Raw genomic sequence first — 26,707 nt, 5'->3', positions numbered from 1 at the left:
AAAACTCTCACAATAATCTAACTCGTTCTAAATTGATATGTTATTTGTTGAAGTAAAACATTTCACGACAACAATTATCGAAGTTCGACTTCTCCTATATATGAAGTGCATCATCAAACATACGAGACATCAAGAGTAATAATTAAAAAAATTTGATCATTGAACATGGTTCAAATTATATGGCTTACAATATTATTTTTTTTAATGCAATAATTTGTCTAACCTAAAGAACCACAAGTTTACCAGTTTTTTTTTTTTTTTTAATTTTATAAAAATGGTAATTTCGCATTATTTAGTACGGTTGCATAATCGAATCAATGTTTGGCTCAAACTTGACATGCCTCGAAGGTATGTTTGGTGCACGTGATAAAGAGACAGACTATGATAAAAATACCATATCCTGATTCGATCCGTTGTTTGACACATCAATAGGAAATGATAAGTTTAACCTATTTCTTATCATATCTCACTCCCCTTTTGTAATCTTAATCCTTAGTTTTTGGCGGGTTACCAACATGATAGCATAAACATGTCAACAAACGCGTGTATTCTTTGTTCCCTTCTTCGACTCCCACTTTTGCCTCTCCTCCCTCATTCTCGTTCTCTTCTTCCTCCTCCCCCCATAAATCCCCAAATTACTATCAATCTATGTTCTCAATATAACCACACAAAACTTAATCATTAAGTTACCCTTTATTGCTGCAACAACAACAACAATAAAGGGGAATTATATATGTCAGCTTTATACCTTGCGATGTTAATTGATGACTTTTGAGCAATGGTTTAAGAATCTTCATGAACTCATTAAAAGGTCTCTTAGTGATTGATCTCAAACCATTTTGTTGGGTTTTTTTTCTCTTTCGGATATTAGAGGGAGGAAATCGGATTAGCTTCACAAACGAAATTCAGAATATCAGGGTCTGAGTTACAAGAGTGTTGATGATGATGATGATGGATGAAGTCTTTTTTTACTAATTTTTTTGTTCTTTTTTTTTTTTTGATTTATTTGAAGAAAATGATGAAGGTTTATGATGATGTTGACGAAGATGTTTTTTTTTTAACAAGCCAAAATATGTTGACGAAGATGTTGTTTTAGCAATTAAGCATTTTTTGTCATGTGTGCACCAAACAAATTCTTAGTTCCTTATCTATCCTCTCACATCATCTTTTTTACCCTTCCATTGTCGTATCTTATTCTTATCAAACTCTTTATCATGTCATATTTCAATCATATCATACACACCAAACATATCCCTAGTTCCTTGTTTGATGACTTCGATTGACTATGCTTGAAATTGTAACACTCTATTTAACCCTCTCAATTTTGTGAGATAGAAATTTAGTCCATTAAATCGAACAATTAATCAATTTAGTCATTAAATCGAAAAATTAAAATGATTGGTATTTTTCATTTTAATAGACTAAGTTGCTACTTTACAAATTCGAAGGACTAAATTGATGAAAATTTACAATGTCTTCGCTTTACTCATAACCTACCTCTTTTTTTTTTTTTTTTTAAATAAAAATAAACCACGAGAGTATTTAATATATGTACTCTAAGGCAATATGCATGAATATAGAAAGTATTGTCACATATCGTAATTAGCTATGGCAATCCAAACACATAAATTCAGAACATCAGTTGGCTGTGTATATGCCCATACAACTTATTTGACTGTTTCAAAAACACAAAATATCTTAGGGTTTTATTTACAAAGTAGCTTGATATTTGAGACATGTCTGTATAAGACAACCACTTATCTATGCTCCATTCCAGCAATAAGTTACACATGATCATTACTTTTAGACGAATTCTTGTACCAGCTCATGAATTTTGCTATAAATTCTGTGATAATAAATGAAAAATAATTAAATTCACCTACATCCCAAAAATGAGAACTAAATTGTTGAATAAATAAGATTTTTTTTTTTATCAAGTAGTATAGTGACTAAAAATTCACCCCAAATTGAATAAGTGGAGAATCTGAGATCCAAAACCCAACTCACGGGGATTCAATGAATAAGATTTTAACTAATACATTTTGTGGAAATTCAGTTAATAATATTAAACCATATTTAAATGCAAAAGAAAAGACTAAACAATAATATGATATTGATTCTCAACTACAAGCATTATTGATGTCATTTGTAAGACAAACTATTGTGAATACTAAAAAGGATTAAATACTAAAATAAGAGGTATTTTAATTACCTTCAACTTTTAAGTAGTTCATTGCATTCTTTTTTGTTAGTTTATTGTTCTTTTCATCAGATCCTCCTTGTTTGTTTTGAGCATAATGCTTCACGCCTTCAAATTTGATTTCACTGCCTTTCTGAAATGTTACAATCATATGGCATTTAATTTAAAAGTAAATCTATCAAACACAAGAAGAATAAACAAATTAAGTTTGAGAATTTACAGTGTACTCCTTGCCAAGTTTGGTAACCTCTGAGCATAGTGAGTGATCAACTAGACTGGTCAAGTTTGCAACCAAAGACTGCGTATGTAAACCAAGATATAAATAAAGTCTTATATTAATTGGAACTGGAATGGAAAGGAATGAAATGGAATACCTTTAAAAATAAACACGACAGACAGCTATAATACCTTGTAAATAAAGTCAGGAGGAACATCGTGAATCATAAGACTTTGAAGCTTTTTTCGAATGGCGTACAACCTATTACATTATGTATGTATTGTTATAAGAATACGATTACAACTAACCATTAGTGTTTATGTGAAGAAATAGATGTAAAAAAAATGCTTTGAATATTGTATATTAATTAAAGTGCCGACGATACTAAAAAAATACTTCTACATCAGGAAGCATTCAAGAGATAGATAGAACACGAAGGCACAGTTTATTAGCATCACTTACTGTCTAGGACTCTGCTCTCTGATTATATTTCTAGCAATATTCAAAATATCATCCTCCCATCCAGTTAAAACTAAATCATCGTCGTTGAGGGAATTCCTGCATTATACAAAATAAATAATCACTTGAGTATATAATAATAAGGACACTGTCTCCATAAGCATAGCTCAGTTGATAGGGACAATGTGTTGGCTAAACATTCCTCTAGACAAAGCATATTTCTTCCTCACGACCAGCTTATTCCAACTGTTCTTTTTTCATTCTATTGGTTTTTTTTTTTGTTTTTGAAAGAGTTTGTTTTTTCATTCGATTGGTATTATTTTTCCTTTTAAACTCATACATTTTTCTCTAATATTGAAAATCTGTTTGGTTCACATCAGGACAGACGAGTACTTTTAATAAAGGAGATAAGAGAAGGAAGTGAAAGTAAAATAAACTTCCATTCTTTTAGAGATTAAACAATGAGTATATACATTATATAATATCATTAATTTATCACATATTAAATTTTGTTAAGAGATGAATGTGACCCTTGCAAGGCACGTACTGTACTAAATTGATTTAAAGGTAACTAGTTTTCCCTCTCCTGTTTGGTGTGAAACAAACAGACTGAAGAGATAAAATAAAGGCTAAAATATGGTATTGGTCTCTGCAAAATAGGTCAGTTTTGGTTTTAGTCCCTGCAATTTTTTTTTATAGTTTTTGGTCCTTGCAAAAATAGGTCAGTTTTGGTTTTAGTCCCTGCAAATTTTTTTTATAGTTTTTGGTCCCTGCAAAAATAGGCCAGTTTTGGTTTTAGTCCCTGCAAATTTTTTTTTTATAGTTTTTGGTCCCTGCAAAATTTTTGTTTTTGAAAATAGTCCCTGACCCCAATTATGTGATGATTTGTCACTTTTGTGCATATGTGGCATATGTGCTTACTTAATAAAAAGAATATTATTTTGTATAATTTATATAGCAATAATTATTTTTTAATTAAAAATAATAATAAAACAGATACAATAATTATTTTTTAATTTATAAAAGTGACAAATCATCACATAACTGGGGGGTCAGGGGCTATTTCCAAAAACAAAAATTTTTGCAGGGACCAAAAACTATAAAAAAAATTGCAGGGACTAAAACCAAAACTGGCCTATTTTTGCAAGGACCAAAAACTATAAAAAAAAATTGCAGGGACTAAAACCAAAACTGGCCTATTTTGCAGGGACCAATACCATGTTTTAGCCTAAAATAAAAGCAATATTAGTTAGAACAAAAGCAGTCACCTTTGCTGTGAATAGGGGTGGGAACAGGCCAGGCCGCCCGACAGGGGCCTACGGCCTAGCCTATTTAAAGCCTAGCTCGGCCCAGCTCGTTTAATAAAAAGGCCAGGCTCAAGCTTTATATAAAGCCTATTTACTTAAATAGGCCAGGCTAAGGCTTAGAAAAAAGCCTATTAAGCCCGTCAGGCCGGCCTATTAAGCTTTTTCTATATAATATGTCTTTCATTATTGATATTGTTGAAGATTTTTTTATCAACTCAACCCTTCTTATGATTTGGTTATTTAGTACCACGTATAGTTGTGTGATTAGACATTCGTAAGATTTCGTTATTTAGTAGCAGACATATTCGTGTGTTTTTGGCCTTCATATGTTTTGGCCTATTTAGTAGTAGGCTTATAATGTTGCTAGACTTTAGTGTAAAATAGGCTTTTAAACAGGCTTCATCAGGCCTTTAAAAAGGCCAGGTCAGGCCTTAAAAATAAGCCTATGACGGGTAATAGGCCAGGCTCAGGCCTATAATTTTTGAAGCAGGCCAGACTTAGGCCTTACAAAGCCCGGCCCGGCCTAGCCCATTTCCATCCCTAGCTGTGAATAACAACTAGATTGAAACAAAGTAAAAAAAAAAAAAAGGTCTTTTTTTTCTAGATGACAACCGAAAAAGAATTATCGAAAGTTGTTTTAAGGTTCGGTAGAGCTTTGGTTTTTCTTTCTTTTACTTTGTCTTTTCTTGTTTTGTCACTTTTAGCTTTGTGACCAAAAAATTAACATTCAGGATAGTATTTGTAAACTCACTTGTTTCGGTAAGTGGCCTCCAATGAACGAATGGCTTGACGGAGATTGTTTTTGGACCTTAAAACTATACTCTTGATTGACCCATGTGATAATTTGATTCCTTCTTCTTGTACAATATATTCCAAAATCTTGACAATCTGTTTATTCAAAAGGATGTTTATTCAAAAGGATAGGAGGAACATTAAAACTTCATCAAATAGTTCTAGTTACAGTTATTTTGGTCTGCTTAAGTGATAACAACAATCAAATTTTTATTTCCTCATAGGACCAACTTCATATATTATATGATTTAAAGATATGATCAAGTTTTTCCTCATTAGATAGGATCAAGTTTTACCAACAAAAAAAAAAAAAAAACTTCATTTATAATATGATGAAACAAAACCTCTCCAAAATGTTCTTCTATTAAAAACGTTGTTGGACTTTTTGTCTCAAATTAGTCCCTTAATTCGAAAAATGACTCTGAAATCAATTGTATCCCTTCAATAAATTGCATATAATATGCAAGATGTTGATGCAAAAGTGCAATTACTAGATGACGAAATTATAAGTGATTAGGATAACAACAGAAATAGAATTGAGTCTGAAATTGTATGATTAGAGGAAAGGTAAGTAATTGGAAATGCTGACTGACCTGTTGGGTTGATGGTGATGAGAGGCGAACAGTGGTGCAATATGATTGGATTGGTTGTAGCCTTGATTCATCAGAGCAACAAAAGAACAGCTTATTACACCCTTTATACTTTTCTACCAGCCACTTTATATACAACACCGATTCTAACGATAGCTTCTCCGCCTCATACAAAATTATTGCTTTTTTTTGTTTGTTTGTTGAGATATATAATAAACAGTTAAACATATTAATTACTTGATTGGTCCATACAAAATAACAATATTGGCTTTAGCATTAGAGTGCGTACCTTGACAGTTTTCTGGGCTACAAGGCAGTGAACTATTGATCACCTTACCATATGTTTCCTTGAATAACTCAACAATCACATTCTTTTCATATCCCTTTGCTTCTGAGAGATTTACCTCAACATGATGGAGTGATTTCTGCACACGCAGTTTGAGATTTTCGACCATTTCTCCCTATCCATGTCAAAGGAGAGAGACAGGCAACATTTAAAGTCATTTTCTTTCATTATATTGTTAAGAGCTTATATGCCTACTTTCAATTCCTAACTTGGGTAGATAATATGGTTTATATCTCAATCAACAAACTCTAGGGAAACACGAGGAGAGAAAAGTGTTTACACATTCACATAACTAAGTAACTTGAGTAACCAATTGTGCCGGTTAGGCTAATTTCTTAACCAAACTAGTATCTAATAAACGAACAAATGGAGTTAAGTTACCCAAATTCAGCCTCTTAAGTCTTAACCACATTACATATGGTCTAGTGGGAGCAGGGGAGAGATGTTTTGTGTGAGAGTATTTTATACCTTCTTGCAAATCCTCTATCTATTACCGTATAGTGAAAAATCATAACTGAACGAGTATAAATCAACATGATCTACGACATGCTATTTTCGTGCTGTTTGCTTGTTAGTTGAACTTAAGGAACAATTTGTTAATCATTAATCCATCAAGCAAATTGATTAAAAAAGAGAAGATGCAATGGCAGTGAAAGTATGCATTACCTTCAAGCTGAATTCTTTATATTCTTCCGTGACCTGCCATTAAGAAGCAAAGGAAAAATATCATCCTAGTTTTCTCTATCATATCCTATATACACAGACATAAACATGCTAAAAATAGTAGAATACAAGGACAAGATTGATGAATGAATATACCTGCACTCCGTCAGCACCAAATAACTCCCGAAGCATAGCCCGTATCATGGATCTCTTTCCTACATTTGGGGGTCCTTCAAATATAAAATGATTACAGCCACACCCACCTTTAACCTATATATGCAGCAATTACAAAAGAAATTATATTACCTATGTTGGGCATGCAGTTGTGATCTTGTAATAAATAGAAAAAAGAACTTTGTAAAAAAAAAAAAATGAATGAATGAACGAACGAACGAATGAATCATCGTATTCTTCTTACCAATGCTTTCAGCTGAAGTGCTTTATCTCTGTTGCAGATGAAGTCTTCCAATATCTTGGGCTGGTATTTGGTTGCCCACAGATAGTCATACACATTTCCTTCCTCAGCTGTGTTCTTCAACTTATGCTCACAAGGTAATTCCAATGACACTGTTTGTTCAGAAGCAGTCTTTTGACCATCCAACCAAAAGTCTCTGAGTTCCTCTTTCAAATCCGTTGTCTCTGTATTTATTAGTACGTTCTCATTCCCAACTTGTGATGCACGACTCTCTCTCAATGGCTTCTCTTGTTCAATCATCACCAATTCCATCTCCTCCATACCCAAATCTGTTTTGTCAGCATTTTCTTGTTGTGACAATACTGTCTCCGAATTTGAAATTACTCTCTCCCTCAAAGGCTTTCTCTTATGCTCTTCAACCAACAACACAACATCGTCACACAAAATTGTTTTCTCTGAAATAGTTTCTGATTCATAATTAACCCTCAAAGGCTTCCCGCCTTCAACATCATCACCGTCGTCCATCTCCTCCAAAGTTGCTTGTGATGACGACGGATTGTTAACCCTCAAAGGCTTCCCTTGGATATCGGGATGGATCAACACCATCGCCTCCTCTAAAGTTGCTTCTGGTTCTGTTACCATGAGTGATTGATCTTCTGGATTTAAAAAGACAACAAAATCATGAGTTGGTGGTTGGGTGGCGGGGGTGGTATTGAAATTGATGTTGAGGGAGAAGAGAGAGGAGGGGGAAGTAGGAACAGGAAGAGCAATAAGACCCCTATAGTATGGACTTGAGTCGTGATAACAAGAAAGGGATGAGTTGTGATGGGGATGGGGATGAGGAGTGGCCCAAGAGGCATCAATGACAAGAGAATAATCGGTAAGACCTTTGTAGTAAGGACTACTGTGGGGGGATGATGAAAGGAGGATAGGTCGCAGTGATGAAGAGATATTGTTGTTGTCCTCCTCTTGGTATTCTTCATGAGGAATAGCAAGAGATTGATCGGTGAGACCCTTGTAGTAGGGACTATCAGAAGAGAGGTGAGTGTGATGAGTCATGTCATATGAGTCAACCTCTTTCTTCATCCATGATATTGATGACAACCACCAGTGACCACTGTTCTTCCTCCTCCGCGCGGAACGAGACATATTGTGGCGAGTAGGCGAGATCATGTGACGATCTCCAACAGATTGCTTCCGAGTCGGGCTAGGTACTTTCATTCTCTCTTTCTTTCTTTCTTTCTTTCTTTCTTTCTTTCTTTCTCTCTCTCTCTCTACCATTCAACCAATAACATTTCATTACTATTATACTTGTGCCGTCTCTAGTCGGAGCTTTCAAGAAATTCCAATGCTGCGATGGTGACATCCATGCAATCCAATGCAACAATTAACAAAACATATATCGTTCCTATCAATGTTTTGGTGTTTCTTCCCACCACGACAACTCTACTGTCTCTCCATGTGGGTCTTTGACTTCCATATACTCTTATTATTTTTCATGTAATTCACGTCTTTTCTTTCTTTTTTAACATATAAAAAGGATATCTATGTAGTCGTCAAATGAAAGGAGGAAATTTAAAATAAAAAGAAAAAAGAAAGTTTACACAAATGAAATGTGTATAAAACTAACCAACGCTCCAGCGTCTTAACAGGGAACATTTTCTTTCTGGTGTTGGTGAGAAGTGAATTCCTCACTCCTATACAAGAATTATCTACCATCTAATTCAATAAAACCGGCAGGTAGAGAGAAATGGAGTAGATAATCCCAACATAATTATAAATACAGTGAAGAATTGTTCAATTGGTACAAGACTCGTGTAAGTTTGGTCTCAATACTAAACAACTCTGTTATCAATAGCCATCATTACAGAAGCAGCTCAGGCCGAGAAAACACGAATATTTTTGCTCTATCTGTCAGATACAAGACTTGGCACAAAAATAAGGCTACCTAGGTTCAGTCCAGCTTTACTAACAAGACAAGAAGTGGATTCCCCTGTTCTTTACCTGTACAACCCAGTTTGGCTAAGCTGTTTGAGCTCAATACCTCAAAAGCGACTAACAGATACTCCCTCCGTTCACATTTATAAGCAAAATATAACTTTTTAGGTTCATAGAATAACTAATGTATCCGGTCATAATTATAGGTAAGATACATTAATTATTCAATGTATCTAAAAAATTGTTTTTTGCTTATAAATGTGACCGGAGGGAGTAATAATTTAATTAAATGCTTATTCAATTATTGGTAATCATTAGAAAACTCGTTTTATTAAAAAAATCATTAGAAAGCTTATGACATTAGCCCTAAAATTCAAAGGGTCATTTGTATTTAAAAAAAAAAAAAAAAACTATTTCATTCTCAACATTCATTTTCATTCAAAAACAAATGCTTATTAAAATTTAGCTAGAAAGTAGAAATAACCCGGGCAAACGGAATATAAAAACTAAAAAATACTTGAAAGCTTCTTAGCTCATAATATGAAATGCAAGATCCAACGAAATTGGATTTGTATCGCAACGAATTGTGGATAGTAACTGGTTTTCGCACATTACAAGCATCTTGAATCAATAGAACTCATGAATGATATTATCAACTTTATCCATAAGAGATTGACAAAAAGTATCTTAGTCCATACATGTAATTGAAAAGCCTGTATAGCAACACCAACAAAATGTTAAGAACCCCCCTCATTTGGGGGAATGGTATCGGGTGCAGCAGCAAGTGGATCTTGTTCTCCAGTTTGGGGTAGTTGCTCTGAGGGAGGGGGTTGTTCTTCATTTTCATTGTTCTCAGGGTGGAAATTGATGGGGAACTTAGTGACCCTTGGTTTATCAGATAAGATGTTCCTTTGAACCCTATCTGTTATAACCTTGGTTGGAGGTTCCTCTCTCAGCTGCTCGTCGTCATAGTCATTGTTGACATAGTAGCCAACACGAATAAACTCCTGACCCAAATAAGAGCAGGTGAGTAGAAGCACGGTAACACCAATGATATCTTCTTCACGAATCTTGGATGGGTCTGGTGGATCTGCCTGTAAAACAAAGCGATAGTTTCCAACATTGACAGGACCAACAAGGACACTCTCCAATAACTGGTCATAAGTCTCATCCTCAGCAGATCCAACATAAATCAGCTTCCATTCCAAATCTGTGACAATTTTCAACTTAATATAATATAGTTAAATTGCATTGGGGGGAGGGGAGTAGAACAGTCTAAACCCTAAAAAAACAAGAAAGTAGAGGATTGGTGCCCTAACTAACTAAGTAACAAACAAAATTAGGTCAAATTTGGGAACAGAAACAAGATCTGAAAAGAAAAACCCTAAACCCTAACCTAGCAGAGTGAAAACGAAAATTGAATTGAAGATCTAAACCCTAAAATAAAAGTAGAGTAAAGAGAAACGATACATACCATCTTTGAGAGCGGCCAAACACTCATAGGAAATCTCGAACTGAAAGGGATTGAGAAACGAAGCTGGATTGTCAAGGACCGTCACGTTCGTAATGTTAACCGCGCTCATCGCTTTTCTTCTTCTTCTTCTCGAATCTTCGCTTCTATTCTATTCTATTTATTCAATTCAAAAAGAGGGAAAGGGCACGAAAATGAAAATAAGAGAGGGCAATGAAATGTATTGGCGGGAGGGAGTAACTCACGCCCCACTCCATTTTTCTTTTTAGGTTAATAGGCTTTTACCCCCTGTAATATAGGCGACTTTTGGTTTTGCCCCCTAGGAAATTTTTTTTTTAGATTCCGTCCTCGTAAAATGAAGATTCTTTGGTTTTGCCCCCTGACCCCAATGAGTCAGCAGAATCTCCTATGTGGCACGCTGCGTCAGCAGATTCTGCTGACGTGGCGCGCTGACTGTATAATTATTTTTATTTTTTATTTTTTATTGGGGTACACGTGGCATTTTTATTTTTATTTTTATTTTTAAAAAAATATTAAAAAAAAATAAAAAATTCTGGAAAATTGAAAAATTAATTAAAAAAATTTAAAAAAAATTAAAAAATTCTGGAAAAATTAAAAATTAATAAAAAAATTGAAAAAAAATATTAAAAAATTCTGGAAAATCGTAAAATTAATTAAAAAATTCTGGAAAAATGAAAAATTAATAAAAAAATTGAAAAAAAATAATAAAAAATTCTGGAAAATAAAAAAATTAATAAAAAAATTGAAAAATATATTAAAAAATTCTGGAAAATTGAAAAATTAATAAAAAATTAAAAATTCTTGAAAATCGAAAAATTAATAAAAAATCTGGAAAAATGAAAAATTAATAAAAAAACTGTAAAAAATATTAAAAAATTCTGGATTTTTTTTAAAGAAATTAAAGAAATCTGGAAAAATTAATCAAAATAAAAAAGTATCTGAAAAAATTTAAAAAATCTGGAAAAATTAATAATAATAAAAAATGATTAAAAAAAATAAAATAATCTAATAAAATGAAAAATAATGAAAAAATTTTGGAAAATAAAAAATTTCTGGAAAATATTTAAAAAAATTCGAAATTTTCAAAAAAAATTAAAAAGATTAATCATTTTTAAAAAAATGAAATTTTTGAAATTTTCATTTGTATTTTTCAAAATTTTGATTAGTATATATGCATTCATCACTTTAAAATTTAGTTTTGTATGGTTGTATTAGGTCCAGTTTAAATTTGAAGACATGCAATTGAAATAAAACGAACCAACATGTCATAACATTAGTGAATGAGAAAGCTAGATTAATAGAGTTCGATATTGCACCCGATAGAAGAACAACCGGCAAAATTCCAGGAAATACTAATTAGTTGTAATTTTTAAATGGTCGAGAAAAGGGGAAATAATGGGCGATAATAGAACACATGAATCAACGAATGTAGTAGACATTGTTGAAAACAAAATTTCGAAAAATACGAATGAAAAATTCAAAAATTTCATTTTTTTAAAAATGATTAATCTTTTTAATTTTTTTGAAAATTTCGAATTTTTTTAAATATTTTCAAGAATTTTTTCCAGAAATTTTTTATTTTCCAGAATTTTTTCATTATTTTTCATTTTATTAGATTATTTTTCATTTTTTAATATTTTTTACAGTTTTTTTATTAATTTTTCATTTTTTCCAGATTTTTTATTAATTTTTCGATTTTCAAGAATTTTTAATTTATTAAATTTTTTTATTAATTTTTCAATTTTCCAGAATTTTTTAATATTTTTTTCAATTTTTTTATTAATTTTTCAATTTTCCAGAATTTTTTAATATTTTTTTCAATTTTTTTATTAATTTTTCATTTTTCCTGAATTTTTTAATTTTTTTTCAATTTTTTATTAATTTTTCATTTTTCCAGAATTTTTTAATTAATTTTTCAATTTTTTTTTATTAATTTTTCAATTTTTTAAATATTTTTTTAAAAAAAAAATAAAAAATGCCACGTGTACCCCAATAAAAAAATAAAAAATAAAAAAAATTATACAGTCAGCGCGCCACGTCAGCAGAATCTGCTGACGCAGCGTGCCACATAGGAGATTCTGCTGACTCATTGGGGTCAGGGGGCAAAACCAAAGAATCTTCATTTTACGAGGACGGAATCTAAAAAAAAAATTTCCTAGGGGGCAAAACCAAAAGTCACCTATATTACAGGGGGGTAAAAGCCTATTAACCCTTCTTTTTATTATATCTTTTTTCCAAGGTTTTATTTTTAATATTATATTTAGTTTTTACCACCAAATTTCCATAATTATCCTCACTATATCACTAATTTTGTAGGGTAATTGGTCTTATCAGGAGTGCTAATAATAACCTTCTCTTTTTAATGTTCCTCTAAAATTTACTTTGTCTATTCTAAATCATATGATATTATGCACAAAAAAAATGTTTTTAATTATATGTCATGTTAGGATATCAATGAATCATTAATGTTTATTTTTCAATCATGTTTTTTATTATTTTTTACTTTATCATTTTCCAATTCTTTTAATTTATGTTTTTCATATCATTAATGAAGAATATATTTGTAAATAACTAGTAATTACTCTTTCCTATACAACATTAACTACATTTTTTAGTACATGTAAAATTGCTAGAATGACATATAATGATTTGGAAGAAAGAGATTTGGACCCACGCTTTGAAAATATGATCTACGTAAAATAATGAGACTAATATTTATTTTGCGTAATTAAAGAGTTAATATTAAATTGAATGCTGAAAATAAAATGTTGTTAGCTTTTCTCTTAGTTTCACACGCTAATACACGCATAGGTAGAAAATGACGGAAGTTATTTTTTCAACTATCGTTGACTAAGTGCACTTAATTGTCATGTTAGTGTACTTCTTTCTTCATTCTATTTTATGTTTTATTAAATAAATATACGTTTAAGATCAATATAGAATATTTTGGCAAAATTATACAATTTGTTCGTTAACTTAAGTTCAGGTAAAACTTCGCCATTTATTTGTTCTTCCCGATTTAATCCTTTATTTCATATTGAGGTAATATTTTTTGTCCTTTATTTTTTCTCGGTTTAATCTTTTATGTTATAAAATATCAATACCGTATCATTTTTATGAGATTTTTTCAATGAAAATTGGGTTCTCTGTTTGTATGACGAGGATTTGGGTTTGTTTATGAGTTTGATGAAAAAAAAATTAAGTTTTTTTAACGATTTTTTTATAGAAAAAAAGGATAACAATGTTGACATTTTATAACGTAAAAGATTAAATCGGAAAAAAAGAAAGATAAATTACGAAAGTCTTACCTAAAATTAAGTTAATAGACGAATTGTGTAATTTTGCCAAATATTTTTTATTTATAACATTATTTTTGAAGTTTTTTATTGACTAAAAAATTATATTAATTCATTAACATTTAAGTACATTAGAAACAACACACAAATTCAACATCGTTGAAAACGGAAAAAAAATGATGAGTTTACAAACTAGCTTGAAACATTCAAATTAGCGGTATAAAACGGCAAAATATCCATGATATTGCATTCATAAAGAAGTCCATAAAAAATATGGAGAATATTATTTTTATTACGATATTTTTTACACATACCCTCCATATTTTTCTATAGACTCCTTTATGAATGCAATATCATGGATGCAAACCTGCAATATTCATGGACTAAGTTACCAATGCAAACTTACTAGGTACAATATTTAATTTTTTTGAAAAATGGTACAATATTTGATATTATGCGAACTTTGTATTCTTGGTAGTTTATAGTAATAATTTGAAGGGGTAAAGCTTTGTATGAACTTCTTGACCAAAAAAAAAAAAACTTTGTATGAACGAGTTGTCTCAATCGAGTTGTCTCAATTTATACATACAAGATGAATTTGATGCAATAAAAAAGCAATTTCATTTGTTGTGGTTTTTCGAACAAGTCATCGCATTGTTTTCTTTGGGTTAGTAAATGCGATTTATCGTACTTTGAATGACATTATTTATTTTGTTAAATTTAGATGTCATGGTTGATTGACTTGTTAAATTTTGGCTTATTTGTATATGTCTTTTGAAAGGACGAGTCTCTGATCCCTTTTATTGCTCTGCAATAGCACACATAAGTCAATGCTCGTGCACATAAATTCCCTATGTTAGTTGCATTGCATCCTTGTTTATTATTTATAAAATATAAATATATATGAATTCCAATTTATTTTAGGGAAATGCTAAGGACACTTGATAAGAATTCTAATGATAAAATTTTATCTTAGAAATTGTGCATTCATTACATTAAAACTCAATTTCTGAAACGTAAACTGGAATTTGATTCCAAAATTCATTTTGTTGGTATTTTGAAACTTAGATTCCCAATTCCGTACAATCAGCCTGCAGTGGGCGGGGCAAAGAGGTGCCGAAAGATAGATGGCACAACACCATTACACCACCCGTGGAACCGTGAAGACCATGAAAGATGAGGAATAACCACCAACACTAGTGGTGACAAGCAAATGTTGCTGGCACAGCGATATCGGAGAGTTGTATAACACAGCCGCAGCTCCAAGGAGCACATGCAGTGGCCATCATTCGGTAGAAACAGTTGCTAGCATAACAAACATAAAGGTTTCACAGCGGGCTTTGGTGGCAAAGATGTAGATGGATGGGTGAGGTTAATTTGCGGTTCTTTTGCTGTTAAAAACAGAGTTGTGAGTAAAAAAAGGGCGTAAAGACATTTCTTCAACATATGATTTAAGATCTTTAGAAATAAGTTTATTCATGAAAATAAAATTTGATTGGGAAAATAATAGCAGCCTATTATATTTGTAATTTTTTGCAGGAGTGTCATTTCCGGTGGTAATACAATTCCTAAGAAATTACTAAGTAATATGATTAGGAATAAAATATTTCCTGCCCAAAGACCATCTAAAGATGCTGGCAATCAATGTAGCCCTTGCTTTTGCTATGAGGAGCCTAGCAATGCACGTTTCATCGACCTAGAATATTGTCGGTGCTACCAAAAGATTTCCTTCCTTTGCCATGCATGTTAGACTTACAATATTGTGTTGTCAGTCCCAGTTGAGAGCACCCTTTCCAAGCAATCAATTAAAACCAACTTCCTACTTCTTCAGCTCTCAATACTCATAAGCCGAAGGTACATCATGCAGTGGATGACCCTTCCGATTTCTTTCCATTACTTTTTGTGCAAGGGATACTTGCTTGCCAACAACAAAGATAAATGCCTTGCCCTGTCCCCTGGCACCTCTGGCTGTTCTTCCAACACGCCGTACATATTCACTTGGATCACGTGGGTAGTCAAAAAGTATTACATGATCCACTCTAGTGAAGTCAATTCCCCGCGAAGCTCTGTTACAAGTTGCCACAATGAATTATTTGTAACACGCAAACGTAATTACTAAACAAGTTAAAGTTAAAGTTAAACAAGAAACAAGAGAAAGACAGTGTTTTGAACAGAACAAACATAACCAGCGAGATAAACAGATGAATACCTGTCCGTGCAAACCATAAACTGGGACACTTCTTTTGGTGGAGAACGTGTAAACTCCTTCATACTAGCAAGCCGTGATTCTTGTGTCATGGCAGCATGGAAAGGTAGAACTTGCATGCGAATTCCCTTTCTATCAAAACGGTTTAATGCATTTTCAACTTTTCTGCATGTTTCAATCTGCAATTTATTTTTTGAGAATTATACCAAAATAAAAAGTAACAAAAAGTGCAGCAGTAATCAATAATATAAATATATAAGTCCTGAGAGTTCAGAATACTTTGTTGCAGAACACAATAGTTCTTGGGACGCGATTCTTCTCCGCAAGCTGCAGAAGAGCAGCTTTCTTGTTCAAAAATGCTGTGTCGAGAGTTTTTTCTTGTCCATCTTCCCCACTACAATCTACTATTATCTGAACAAACAAGAAAATAATCAGCAGACCCACTTACACAGCAGCTGATTATTCAAAACAGTGATGCAGAATTCAGTTTTATTTCAAATATTAATTTGAAATTAAGTGGTCATTACTGGTCACTGAATCCAGCATGGCCTGCACACACCAAAATACCCCAGCAATTTAAGAATATATTACAGGTCTCTCTGTTGTCAATAGCAGCCACGTCGACCGCTATAGCGGAGTGGAGCGGAAAAAACAGGACCACCGCACTAGGCCGAGCCGGCGCGTCTCAGGCCGCGTCAGCGCGTGTCAAAAGTTGAAAGCGGCCAAAGCGGACCTATAAATAGTAAAACAATAACTTGTACTAGTTGTATATAATTGGTATTAGCCATTTTCGATTTTACTATCCCTTTTATTTCATATTATGAATACTTCATGAAATTTTGAGAAATGTTTAGGGTATTTTAGTATTTCTTTTTGAATAGTATGGTATCCAGTATTAAATTTATTAGTGGCCGCACTACCGAAATAGTGCCCCGCTCCCGCACCGCGCCAATTATTGAGTTGACTGCACCGCGCCGCATTTCCGCATTGACAACAGAGACAGGTCTACTATACCATTTTCATAATTGTTACCAACTGTACTGCCACTGCCATACACAATGATATGTATAAAGGTTGAGAGTAAATTACAATTCAATTTAAATCTCATGTGGGAGACAAAAGGAGTTAGCTAAATGTTTTCTCATATCACAGCAACAAGCCCAGCCAGCAAATTTAGGGAATACGTTTTCAAATGTTCTGTCCTAAGATGAATAAAATAGAAAGAAAGAGAATTCACAAGTGAAACCTGACCTCTTCAAGGCGAGAACTTATTCGATGCATACTAGGTCCCATGACCATATCACAATCAGGAAAAACTTCAACCAGTTTGCTGTAAACATTTTTTGGTAAAGTAGCAGTTACAAATAAATATTGTGTGTCCACCGGTGAAGAACTAATCAAGCATTGAAGAGCCTTTTCGAAGTCCTCATCGCCAAAGAGGATATCAACCTCATCCAAGACAGCACTGCAACATAATAATTATTGTTGTTAAGATAAATTAAATCATTGGTGCGGATGCATAAAGAAATCAATTTATAACAGATGGTAAATGACAAGTGTATTCAGGTTTAGTCAACAAAATGATAGGTGATAGAAAAGGTATAGTTACTACCATACCATACCATGTTAGATTAGTTAAGTGCAAAAAGCCTTGGTTGATGAGGAAGAGAAAACGGCCAGGTGTAGCTATGAAGACATCAACACCCTGGTTTAAAGTGTCGAGTTGAGTTTTTTGTCGGAAGCCACCAGTGACAAGCATAGATTTGAATGGAACCTTGCCAGATTTAGACATTGAACGACAATTATGGAAGACCTGAGAAGCTAACTCAGCTGTGGGTGCGAGTATAACAAGAGTGGGAGATCGTGAAGAAGATTTATGAAGTCCTTGTAGTTCTTGTTGTCTGAGACGTTGAATGATTGGTACAAGATAAGCTAATGTCTTTCCAGAACCACTCTGGTCAGCAATTATACAAGACTTTCCGGCAATAACAGGAGCAAATGACATGGCCTGTATGTTGGAAGGGCGAGTTAAAGAGAGGTTATGGAGAGATTCAATCATGAAATCGGCGCATCCAATGTCTTTAAATGATTTTAGACTGAAAAAGTTGGTGTCCTCCGATTGACTGCTAACCCTATTGTCTCCCCATCCAACTCTCGAATGAGTTGCAGTTGCAGATGCAGAATTGTTGTCTTCATCTTCATCTTCTAGTTGTAGTTGTTTGCGTTTTGTGGTATTTTGCTTGGTTCTGTGGATGAGAGCATTCACTTTCTCAACTTTTAGTCTTCCGAAACTCGTGGTTTTATCGACGGCGGATTTTGAATTTGAATTGGATTTTGAATTAGAAACGAAGAAGAAGACAGAGTGTTTAGTGGGTCTTCTGGGTCTCACTCCAACTCCGATGCTAAACAGCAACGCTTTACCACAAACACCTTGCGCAACCACCGCCATTTTGATTCTCTTCTCTTTTCTCACTCTCTCTTTCAATTTTCAACAAGATAAGGAACCCCCTCTTTTTCTAATTTCATTTTCCAATTATTCTTTGTTTTATAGTATTTATTTTACTTTTTGGTTTTTTTTTTTTTTTTTTTTAAAAACAAATCACACCCAATTAAAAAACTATTTGTCACAACTCCAAATAAAAAACTATTTCCACACACATAAAATTACACATTATTTAGTCATTTTACAAAAATACATTATTTAATTCTTATTCCTTCTACCTTTTCACTTGTGTCTGTGCTCACAAAATTTCTTCCCCACATGAAGTCTTCACAATGATACCAACCATTTGAGCACATTATTTAACACACGTGCTTAAAAAATATAAAGAAAAAATTATTAAATAATATGTATTTTATGCAAGTATTTTTCTTTATTAAAATATATATATAAAAAATCACAATGATACCAACCGTTTGAGCACATTATCTCATGTGTGAGCGAATTGACATGCTTTAATGAGAGAATTCGGTCCCCCAGATTAGTTTTTTCTTTTTGCCTTTTGCTTATGCTTTAGTTCTTCTATTGATAAAAGAAAATCAAATGCTCGATGCTTCAACAAATGATAAATTGTTCATGAGAATTTGAGTTTGATTCATTGGTAAAACAATTCTTAATTATACTTTACTTATCTTTCAGCTGATATGGTTGGGGAAGATGGTGAAAAAAATCTAATGATGAAAGAGCAAGATAAGATTGTGTTTTTCCTTCGATCAAATAGTTAAAACTCACTTTTATGCTTTCCCATGCTAACTGTTATAGTATATTTGACTCCTCCCCTAACCCGTGCATATAGGCAGAGACAAAACGCAGGTGTTATCACATCTATTGGCTTGTAATACACTTTATTATAAAAAAAGAAACTAATTATAAAATTATTATGATCTAGACAGATGGTTTTTCGATAAATGATTATTAGGTCACTCATACTATCTTTTGAAATGTACTCTTTAGTTTAGTCTTTACTTTTTGGGAACCATATCAGAGAGAAAATGATGCGATGTGAATACAAAGTACAGCATAGGTGTATGTTTGTAGCTTTTGCAAAATCTCAGTGGATCATCGTAAGTCTCACATACACATCATAATACCAAACATATGCTAAGCTAACATCCAACAGCGAGAAACAAAACATAACCAGATTTTGCTACTTATTTTCTAAAAAACTATCATACTATTTTAAAAAACTAAAAATAAAGGCAGTTAATCATCTGCATAAAAGTTAAAAAGAAAACCAGACTGAGAATAAGCACAAAGTAGGTTATTCATGCGAGTTGCATCATAATTTTATAGTTTCTTAATTATAAAACAGATAAAAAGTCACAATGCCTTTAAATTATGAAAACTAGTACACGGCAAGCGGCATACGGAGTAACAATAAATCCTTAAAACATGAATCCTAGATGTAAGACATCCCAATTTACACCTACACAGGCATCACACATATTCTGTGTTGCATATACTATATGCAGCAAAAAAATTCACAAGTAGGTAGTTAAGTGTTCTTAAAGCATTCAATCGTGATAAGAACTTGATTTTAAAAACATAAACAGCCAAGAGCTTGATTTTAAAATCCATGTCATCAATCATGTGGTGGAACCAGGTTAATATTAGGGAGTAGAAACTGTGACATAAAAAATATCATACAACACTAAATACTGGTATGTGCACATTCCATACAGACAGCATGCTCCAACAATGGAAGCAAGTGAAAGAGAAAGAATATCCAAAACCATAAATATAAAAAGCAAAGATCTGGTACAAAGGTTATCCATTCAAATCAGGTTTTCCTGTTCATCACCGATACATATTTCAAACTTCATTAGCTAAAGGGGAAAGTTGTTCAAAGAGTGCACATTTCCAAGAAGACAAACTCGAAACTAATAGTGAACATCTTATATAGGCTTGATCTTGAAGTGAAGTGAAATAAGAGAGAAGACAAAGCACTTCAAATCCTGCAAAAATAATTATAATTAGCAGGAATGAACCAAAGGCATAAGCTGACATCAAACAAATCTTGTATTGGGTGACTAATGGGCAGGCAGGCACAACTATATAAATCACTCTCTAAAACATTGCAGAAATACAGTCAAAAAATCATAGGGGAATAACTAAGTGGAAAAAATCACAGCAAAGGAACCATGATCCCAAAGGCTAAAAAATACAAGCAAAACAAAATGACAACACATCATGGGGGAATATATAAACCACTCTGCAGAAATACAGTAAAAAAAATAACAGCAAAGGAATTCTAAAGTATGGGTTAAAACTTTGAAACCATTACATCAGCTATATTGAAATCCCACTAAAGTATCAATATATGAAACCATTGTCTAAAGTATATTTGTGAATTTAGGCATGGTAATGGTAATGATATATGTAAGTTGCCAGGTCAGTTTAATTTGAGTTAAGTTCATGAAGGCAATTATCTGTGCTTAAGCAGTTTTGGTATGCTTAAATTTGAAGGAAGAATCTGAAATGATCCTTGTAATTGTAACAATGAGTGAGTGAGTGAGTAAATAGAATGAATCTGACAGACCTGAACAAGATAGTAAAAGATGCGAAGGCCTTCAGGATCAGCACTGCTTTGAACATCAACAAGAGAACCAATCTTGGAAGTAGTAAAGGAGATATGCTCATTCCCCATAACAATCTCAAGTTCCTGACGACCAACACGGTCTGGTTCAGGCCAGTTGTTATCATCCTCCTTCATAATCTGTTGTTGTTGAATAGAGTTATAAGCAATAATAAAAAAGGAAAAGGGGGGTGAAATTAGGGTTAGGGTTAGTAAAAAGAAAAGAAAAGAAAAGAAGAATACCTCGCTGTCAGAAATAATACGACGACACTCACGAAGAACAGCAGGAGTAAGATAAACCTCCTTACGAATGATGGTATCGTTTTTGTAATTGGAATTGTTAGCATAACGAAGCTTACCATCTGGACGGAACTCAAACTCCAAAAATTCATGTCCGAATTTACCCTTATGACCAACGTAGTATCTCAAGTAAAACTCTGCATTCTCTTCTTCGCTTCCCATCCTACTGATCCTGATGATCAACAATAACCGCCGATCGATTCTCAACCAGCAACCACCAGAGTTTAATATGACTGCGAGTTCGAGTCTTCTTCTCTTCTCTTTTTCTTGTTCGAGTTGGGCCTTTCCACCAGGCCCGCTTCTTTTGTAGCCCTTACTCTCTTCCACACCAAAAAAAAAAAATAGGCTAAAGTGCAACTTTGGCCCCTTTTCTTTCAAAAAGTTGCGATTTTAGCCCCCTAAGTTTGAAAACTACAATCTTGGTCCCCTATGTTTTAGCCCCTTTGCATATTTGGTCCTTTTGGTCAATTTTGACCAAGTCAACGCATACGTGTGTAATTAATTAATTTAAAAAATAAAAATCGAAAAAATCAATTTTTAAATTAAATAAATGAAAAAAATAATAAAAAAATTAAAAAATTCTGGAAAAATAAAAAATAAAAAAATATAAAAAAATGAAAAAATAAAAAAATTTAAAAAACAAAAAAATGAAATAAATTCTTGAAAAATAAAAAATATTAATAAAAATGATTAAAAAACGAAAAAAATTTCACAAAAATTCATGGACAATTCCAAGAATCACTTATTTGAAAAAGTAATGTCATGGAAACATTCATTTCCCTAAAGAATAAATATGCACCAAATTTGTGGCCAAGTTGTATTCTCGTCGGTGTTTTTGTGTATACTTTTTTCGTTTCCTTGCACCTTTAGAATGTCAAATTTTCAACATTAGAAAATTCTGTAAAAGATTCTGGAAAAAATTTGAAAAACAAATTTCGAAAAAATTTCTGAAAAAAATTCGAAAAAAATAATGTTAAATTTTTTCATTTATTTTCATTTTTCCAGAATTTTTAAATATTTTTTTATTATTTTTTTCATTTATTTAATTTAAAAATAGATTTTTTATTTTTTTAATTAATTAATTACGCACGTGGCATGCCACGTATGCATTGACTTGGTCAAAATTGACCAAAAGGACCAAATATGCAAAGGAGCTAAAACATAGGGGACCAAAATTGTAATTTTCAAACTTAGGGGGCCAAAATCGCAACTTTTTGAAAGATAGAGGGCCAAAGTTGCACTTTAGCCAAAAAAATAAAGGAATCCCTAACTAATCTAAATACCATTTTAAATCACAATTTATTTTTATTACTTTCTCTTAAGCATCATCATTCACTATATAATTGATTCATTTTAAAAAAATAAGTGGCTTTTGTTTTGATAAAAGAAACTTTCAAAATTAAATTTATAAAAGAGTCTCTGCCATTTGTTTCTAGAATATGAAGATAGCATCCAGTATTAGCAAAAAACCGGTTAATGGTTGATGGTACAACCACTTATGTTATGCATACGGTTGAGGACTTTACTAACCTTGTTTTGTATGTACTGCACTCATTTAATGAGTCTCAAATCTCAAGGGTTACCATGATTTCATGGAGTATTTGACAAAAACAAAATGTAAAGCTTCCAGACAACAAAAATGAGCCCTAGGATAATGTATTTTTTCGTGCTCAAGATTTCCTCAACTCTTGGCAACATGTTGTATTCAAATGCAATATCCATGGTGCCCCTTTTCAACAACAACAATGTTCAGGTATTGGAATGTGTGTGAGAGATGATCAAGGTCAGTTTGTTATGGCAAGGACGGAATGGTGGCGTATGAATCTCCAAATAGTGGAATGTGAAGCTTGTGGTTTGCTTAATGCCCTCCATTGGATCATAGTTGGTCTTCAAAATATCATTTTTGAACTTGATTGTAAGCAGCTTGTTGTTGATGTGTCTCGTAGTAAAATCATAAGATAAGAATATGGTTCTATTGTAAGGGCATCTAGTATGCTCCTCGCAGTGATTTTCATTATCCTCCTAATTATATCCTACACTCTTTGAATAATCAAATTGGTTAACTTGGTTTGAGTAAAAAAAAAATTAAGCTAAGGCAATCAATTATCTAAAACAATATTGACAAAAGAAAAAAAAAAAAAAAAAAGGCTGAAAATAAGGACAAAATAGTTGGTTCATGTAGGTTGTATCATAATTCTTCAGTTTCTTCGTTTTTTTACAACAAAAATGTCACCATGCATTTAAATTATCAAAACTAGTACTAGTATTCAGCAAGCATATAGCGTAATAAATCCTTAAATATAAGTCCTAATGCAAGATATTGCAATTCACACCTACACAGGCGTCACACATATTCTGATTCTGTCTTGCATATACGTAGCGAGTTGACGTGCCGAAGTTACAAAATCACAAATGGGTAGTCAAGTAAAGGGTTCTTACAGCATTCAGCTGTGACAAGAACTTGATTATAAAATCACAAACAAACAAGAGCTTGATTATAAGTCCATGCCATCCATCATGTGCTGAAACTAGGATTGGCACTGTGCATTTGGCGACGAAGTTCTCCCAGAAAGTCAAGCTGTGACACAGAAGAGGAAGCACTCGCAGCTGGTGACATAATCTGGGGGAAAATAGATATTAAAAAGATCATGTTAGATTTAAAAGGCAGAAGGGAGGGGAAGGAGAATTGATATCAAGTTTTTTTTTACTTTTTTTTTTACGAGAAGATTAATAAATAAAGCTTACCTGATGAGGGAGTCTGAACTGAGTCCAAACTGAGGTCCCACCAGAATACATAACTGGTTTTTCTGAAATTCGAAAGAGGTAGGTAAAGAAAATTAATAAGCATAAATCATGCACATGCCTAAGAGTATATGTAGCACATAATCTACTATCACCACATTTAAGAAGGCGGCTATTCATGATATCAACGTTCCGTATAAATAATATACGCTCAAATGGTTAAACTTGACATCCCAACAGCAATTTAGAAACTATAAAGAGTCAACACCACAAAGATGATTAAAAAGTAATTATATGATATTCGTCACTTAATAATAAGTCCTCTCAGCTTGAACTACATCAAAACACTTTGGACTAAATGTAATTGTAAATCACATATAAAATGCTAAATTACTGATATTGCATTTGATTGAGATGAATCCTCAAACACTAATGAACTGTATAAGGAACAACATATTTTAGTTGGTATGGTAGTCACCAAACTCCCGTAAGTCGTAAGTATCGCAATCACATGATATATCACTTTTGAACATATCAAGTTACCAAGCTTATAGTAATTAGTCAATTAAAGAAAGAACTGGCAGCCAAACACACAAAAAACAAAAAAAAAAAAGGTCAATTACTGCAACAGTGGTTAGTTTGAATCATTTCATAGTTTTACTGGTGACCTCAACTCAATGGATTGAAAACTTTTGAAACATGCAAAACAAATCGAAGTTCCATCAACACTAAATATTAGACAGTGACAAATTTCATAGCATGGAAAAGGTAGTCATTCTAATGATTGTCCACTAACCAGATGAATCTTTGGGATTGTTGTAGGACTGTATTACAGCTGTCCAACCTGGAAACAGAAGTCCATGGGCAACAGGTAATGTTAATCAATGGTATCGACAATTTGACATAACAAGCAGATAAGAGAAAACGAACAAGTCCCCCACTCCTCACTATAATGCAATAAGCAGTTAAAATACGAAAAGACAGGAACAATTAACGAAACAAAAGGTATGCAAACATGTAAAAGCAAGACATGTGTCTATTACAATCATGATCAATATATTCCTAAGTCCTAAAATCTGCATATCTCAATCCTATGCAAACTAATTGAAGGTATTTTTCATTGATCAGATACTTATTAGAGTCTGTTCTAACGAGAAAACCTAAAGAACTACAGAAATCATCAGGGCAAAAGAATATTCAATTTAATTTAATAAGCCAACATATACAAGTTCTCACAAACAAAAGGCAGGGAAGACTCACGATCACTAAGAAGCTGGGAAGCTGCACTGCTACTACAACCTTCTAAAGCAATGAATCTTCTTGAATAATGGTTCTCATTAAAAATATTACTGCTGCTAGCATCTCCGTGATCTGTAACTTGAATGTTTTTTGAAGAAGCAACTTGATTCTTTTCTATATCACTGCCAACACTGTTTGATCGATCAAGCCGATCTACATAATTTGATAGAAAGCAAACGACATGTACAAATTAGAAACAAACAAAATAGAGCAGGAACTGACAGCAAATGGGCCAAAAGCTTTGCCATTGCTCACTGAATTATGCAAATGAGAAATAACACATACATTACAAACAAAAAAAAAAAAAAAAGGAGGAAGAAATCCACTTGCATCAAGAGCTACAAGACTTAATTTGCGACTTGAAGAACTTTTACATAGATCTGATGGCTAATTGAATTAAACAATTATCTCGATATGAAATTTCTTTTAATTTATCTCCCATGAGACCATATGGCAGATAGAAGGCTAAAGCCAACATATTGGTATTCAACTCAAGGATTAAAGCCAACACTGTTATCGTGAGTTAATATGTGCCTTGGTTGGACATCCACTAATCCAACAATACAAACTAATAGTTCAATAACACTTTTTCTTATGTGCCTATAATTTATAGGGTCCCAGTCCCAGATCCGTTCCATTATTTAGGATGATACATTACATTGATTGAAGTAAAAAGGAAAAAATATAATTAGCAAGATAGAATTAGAGTTAGTTGGGCAATTGAGATTTGAATTAGTTAGTTGGAGGAAAGCAAATAAGGGAATAGAATTTACAGTAGTTAGTGAGTAGCTCAACTTAATAAATAATAAATAAAGCATCGGACAGGACAGGAGAGACTGATTCATGAAACAATAATAGTAATATGTTTGACATTGCTTGATATGTACTGCTACTGCTACTAACTAGCAAAGTAACTAACTAACTAACCAGATGATGATTTCGGCCTATTATTGATAGAACGGTTCCTTTGATTGGGCGGAGCATAGCGCTTCACCACCACCACAGGACCAGATTCCGGTGGCTGAGCTTGAGCTTGAGCTTGAGCTTGAGCGTGAGGGTTTTCTAGCATCATCCCTCTGACTCTCAGTCTCTTCTTCCTTTCTTAGAGAGAGAGAGAGAGAGCAAACAAACCCAGCAGAAGCAGAAAGAGAAAGAGAACGCATCGTTCTTTCCTACTTTGACCATAAATAATTCACTCTACTTTAAATTTAATAATAATAATATTTTATCATACATAATTCACCTCATAACTGGATGGATCCGGTTCAAACCGCTCAGTCCATCCAAACTTTTCTTATTTCATTTGTAACACAAAAAAGCTAACTTATAACTTATAAGTTTGTTTTGATAAAATAAGACCGGTAAAAAGT

The 26,707-nt window shown here is 32.9% G+C and overlaps 5 protein-coding genes across 5 annotated transcripts; all 5 read right to left on the bottom strand.

Annotated features, from left to right (window-relative positions):
- Positions 1–1,573: 1,573 nt before the first annotated feature.
- Positions 1,574–8,265, bottom strand: LOC146943268 (uncharacterized). The gene is made up of 11 exons (XM_085757521.1): positions 6,993–8,265; positions 6,731–6,844; positions 6,578–6,610; positions 5,855–6,026; positions 5,569–5,747; positions 4,935–5,071; positions 2,880–2,975; positions 2,609–2,678; positions 2,421–2,498; positions 2,213–2,333; positions 1,574–1,846 (listed from the first exon to the last, which is right to left on the bottom strand). Exons 1-11 carry the CDS (start codon positions 8,208–8,210, stop codon positions 1,785–1,787), a joined length of 2,280 nt encoding a protein of 759 aa, XP_085613647.1. The 5' UTR covers positions 8,211–8,265; the 3' UTR covers positions 1,574–1,784.
- A 1,203-nt stretch (positions 8,266–9,468) lies between these two features.
- LOC146943267 (histone chaperone ASF1B-like) lies at positions 9,469–10,638 on the bottom strand. Its single transcript, XM_085757522.1, has 2 exons — positions 10,402–10,638; positions 9,469–10,137 (listed from the first exon to the last, which is right to left on the bottom strand). The coding sequence occupies exons 1-2, from the start codon at positions 10,508–10,510 to the stop codon at positions 9,665–9,667; spliced, it is 582 nt and encodes a 193-aa protein (XP_085613648.1). The 5' UTR covers positions 10,511–10,638; the 3' UTR covers positions 9,469–9,664.
- Positions 10,639–15,165: 4,527 nt separating this feature from the next.
- On the bottom strand, positions 15,166–18,439 carry LOC146943266 (DEA(D/H)-box RNA helicase family protein). Its single transcript, XM_085757518.1, has 5 exons — positions 17,544–18,439; positions 17,173–17,386; positions 16,201–16,332; positions 15,925–16,100; positions 15,166–15,781 (listed from the first exon to the last, which is right to left on the bottom strand). The coding sequence occupies exons 1-5, from the start codon at positions 18,368–18,370 to the stop codon at positions 15,550–15,552; spliced, it is 1,581 nt and encodes a 526-aa protein (XP_085613644.1). The 5' UTR covers positions 18,371–18,439; the 3' UTR covers positions 15,166–15,549.
- Positions 18,440–19,986: 1,547 nt separating this feature from the next.
- On the bottom strand, positions 19,987–21,539 carry LOC146943265 (protein mago nashi homolog). Its single transcript, XM_085757519.1, has 3 exons — positions 21,240–21,539; positions 20,961–21,137; positions 19,987–20,376 (listed from the first exon to the last, which is right to left on the bottom strand). Exons 1-3 carry the CDS (start codon positions 21,456–21,458, stop codon positions 20,317–20,319), a joined length of 456 nt encoding a protein of 151 aa, XP_085613645.1. The 5' UTR covers positions 21,459–21,539; the 3' UTR covers positions 19,987–20,316.
- A 1,912-nt stretch (positions 21,540–23,451) lies between these two features.
- Positions 23,452–26,496, bottom strand: LOC146943264 (uncharacterized). Its single transcript, XM_085757517.1, has 5 exons — positions 26,265–26,496; positions 25,299–25,490; positions 24,835–24,882; positions 24,042–24,103; positions 23,452–23,916 (listed from the first exon to the last, which is right to left on the bottom strand). The coding sequence occupies exons 1-5, from the start codon at positions 26,407–26,409 to the stop codon at positions 23,812–23,814; spliced, it is 552 nt and encodes a 183-aa protein (XP_085613643.1). The 5' UTR covers positions 26,410–26,496; the 3' UTR covers positions 23,452–23,811.
- Between the last annotated feature and the right edge of the window lie 211 nt (positions 26,497–26,707).

Source organism: Medicago sativa, chromosome 3 (genome assembly GCF_051527215.1).
Source record: "Medicago sativa cultivar Bolivia chromosome 3, Bolivia_mono, whole genome shotgun sequence".
Lineage (NCBI taxonomy): Eukaryota > Viridiplantae > Streptophyta > Magnoliopsida > Fabales > Fabaceae > Medicago > Medicago sativa.
Note: the sequence above shows the minus strand (reverse complement) of the source record. Positions and strands in the feature narration are given on the sequence as shown.

Bases quoted from the DNA above. Each gene is read 5' to 3' on its own strand.
- LOC146943266 (XM_085757518.1), bottom strand. From the start codon at position 18,370: ATGGCGGTGGTTGCGCAAGGTGTTTGTGGTAAAGCGTTGCTGTTTAGC. The intron at 17,387-17,543 runs GTATGGTATGGT...ATTATGTTGCAG, and splicing joins CACTTAACTAATCTAACATG to TGCTGTCTTGGATGAGGTTG. The intron at 16,101-16,200 runs GTATTCTGAACT...AATAAATTGCAG, and splicing joins CTATTGTGTTCTGCAACAAA to ATTGAAACATGCAGAAAAGT.
- LOC146943268 (XM_085757521.1), bottom strand. From the start codon at position 8,210: ATGAAAGTACCTAGCCCGACTCGGAAGCAATCTGTTGGAGATCGTCAC. The intron at 6,611-6,730 runs GTATATTCATTC...TCTTAATGGCAG, and splicing joins TTGGTGCTGACGGAGTGCAG to GTCACGGAAGAATATAAAGA. The intron at 5,748-5,854 runs GTACGCACTCTA...AACAAAAAAAAG, and splicing joins TAGCCCAGAAAACTGTCAAG to CAATAATTTTGTATGAGGCG.
- LOC146943267 (XM_085757522.1), bottom strand. From the start codon at position 10,510: ATGAGCGCGGTTAACATTACGAACGTGACGGTCCTTGACAATCCAGCT. The intron at 10,138-10,401 runs GTATGTATCGTT...AAATTGTCACAG, and splicing joins TTTGGCCGCTCTCAAAGATG to ATTTGGAATGGAAGCTGATT.
- LOC146943265 (XM_085757519.1), bottom strand. From the start codon at position 21,458: ATGGGAAGCGAAGAAGAGAATGCAGAGTTTTACTTGAGATACTACGTT. The intron at 21,138-21,239 runs GTATTCTTCTTT...CAACAACAACAG, and splicing joins GTATTATTTCTGACAGCGAG to ATTATGAAGGAGGATGATAA. The intron at 20,377-20,960 runs GTCTGTCAGATT...TTATTTTTGCAG, and splicing joins TCTTTTACTATCTTGTTCAG to GATTTGAAGTGCTTTGTCTT.
- LOC146943264 (XM_085757517.1), bottom strand. From the start codon at position 26,409: ATGATGCTAGAAAACCCTCACGCTCAAGCTCAAGCTCAAGCTCAAGCT. The intron at 24,883-25,298 runs GTGAGTCTTCCC...TTCTGTTTCCAG, and splicing joins TTCCCAGCTTCTTAGTGATC to GTTGGACAGCTGTAATACAG. The intron at 23,917-24,041 runs GTAAGCTTTATT...ATTTTCCCCCAG, and splicing joins AGTTCAGACTCCCTCATCAG to ATTATGTCACCAGCTGCGAG.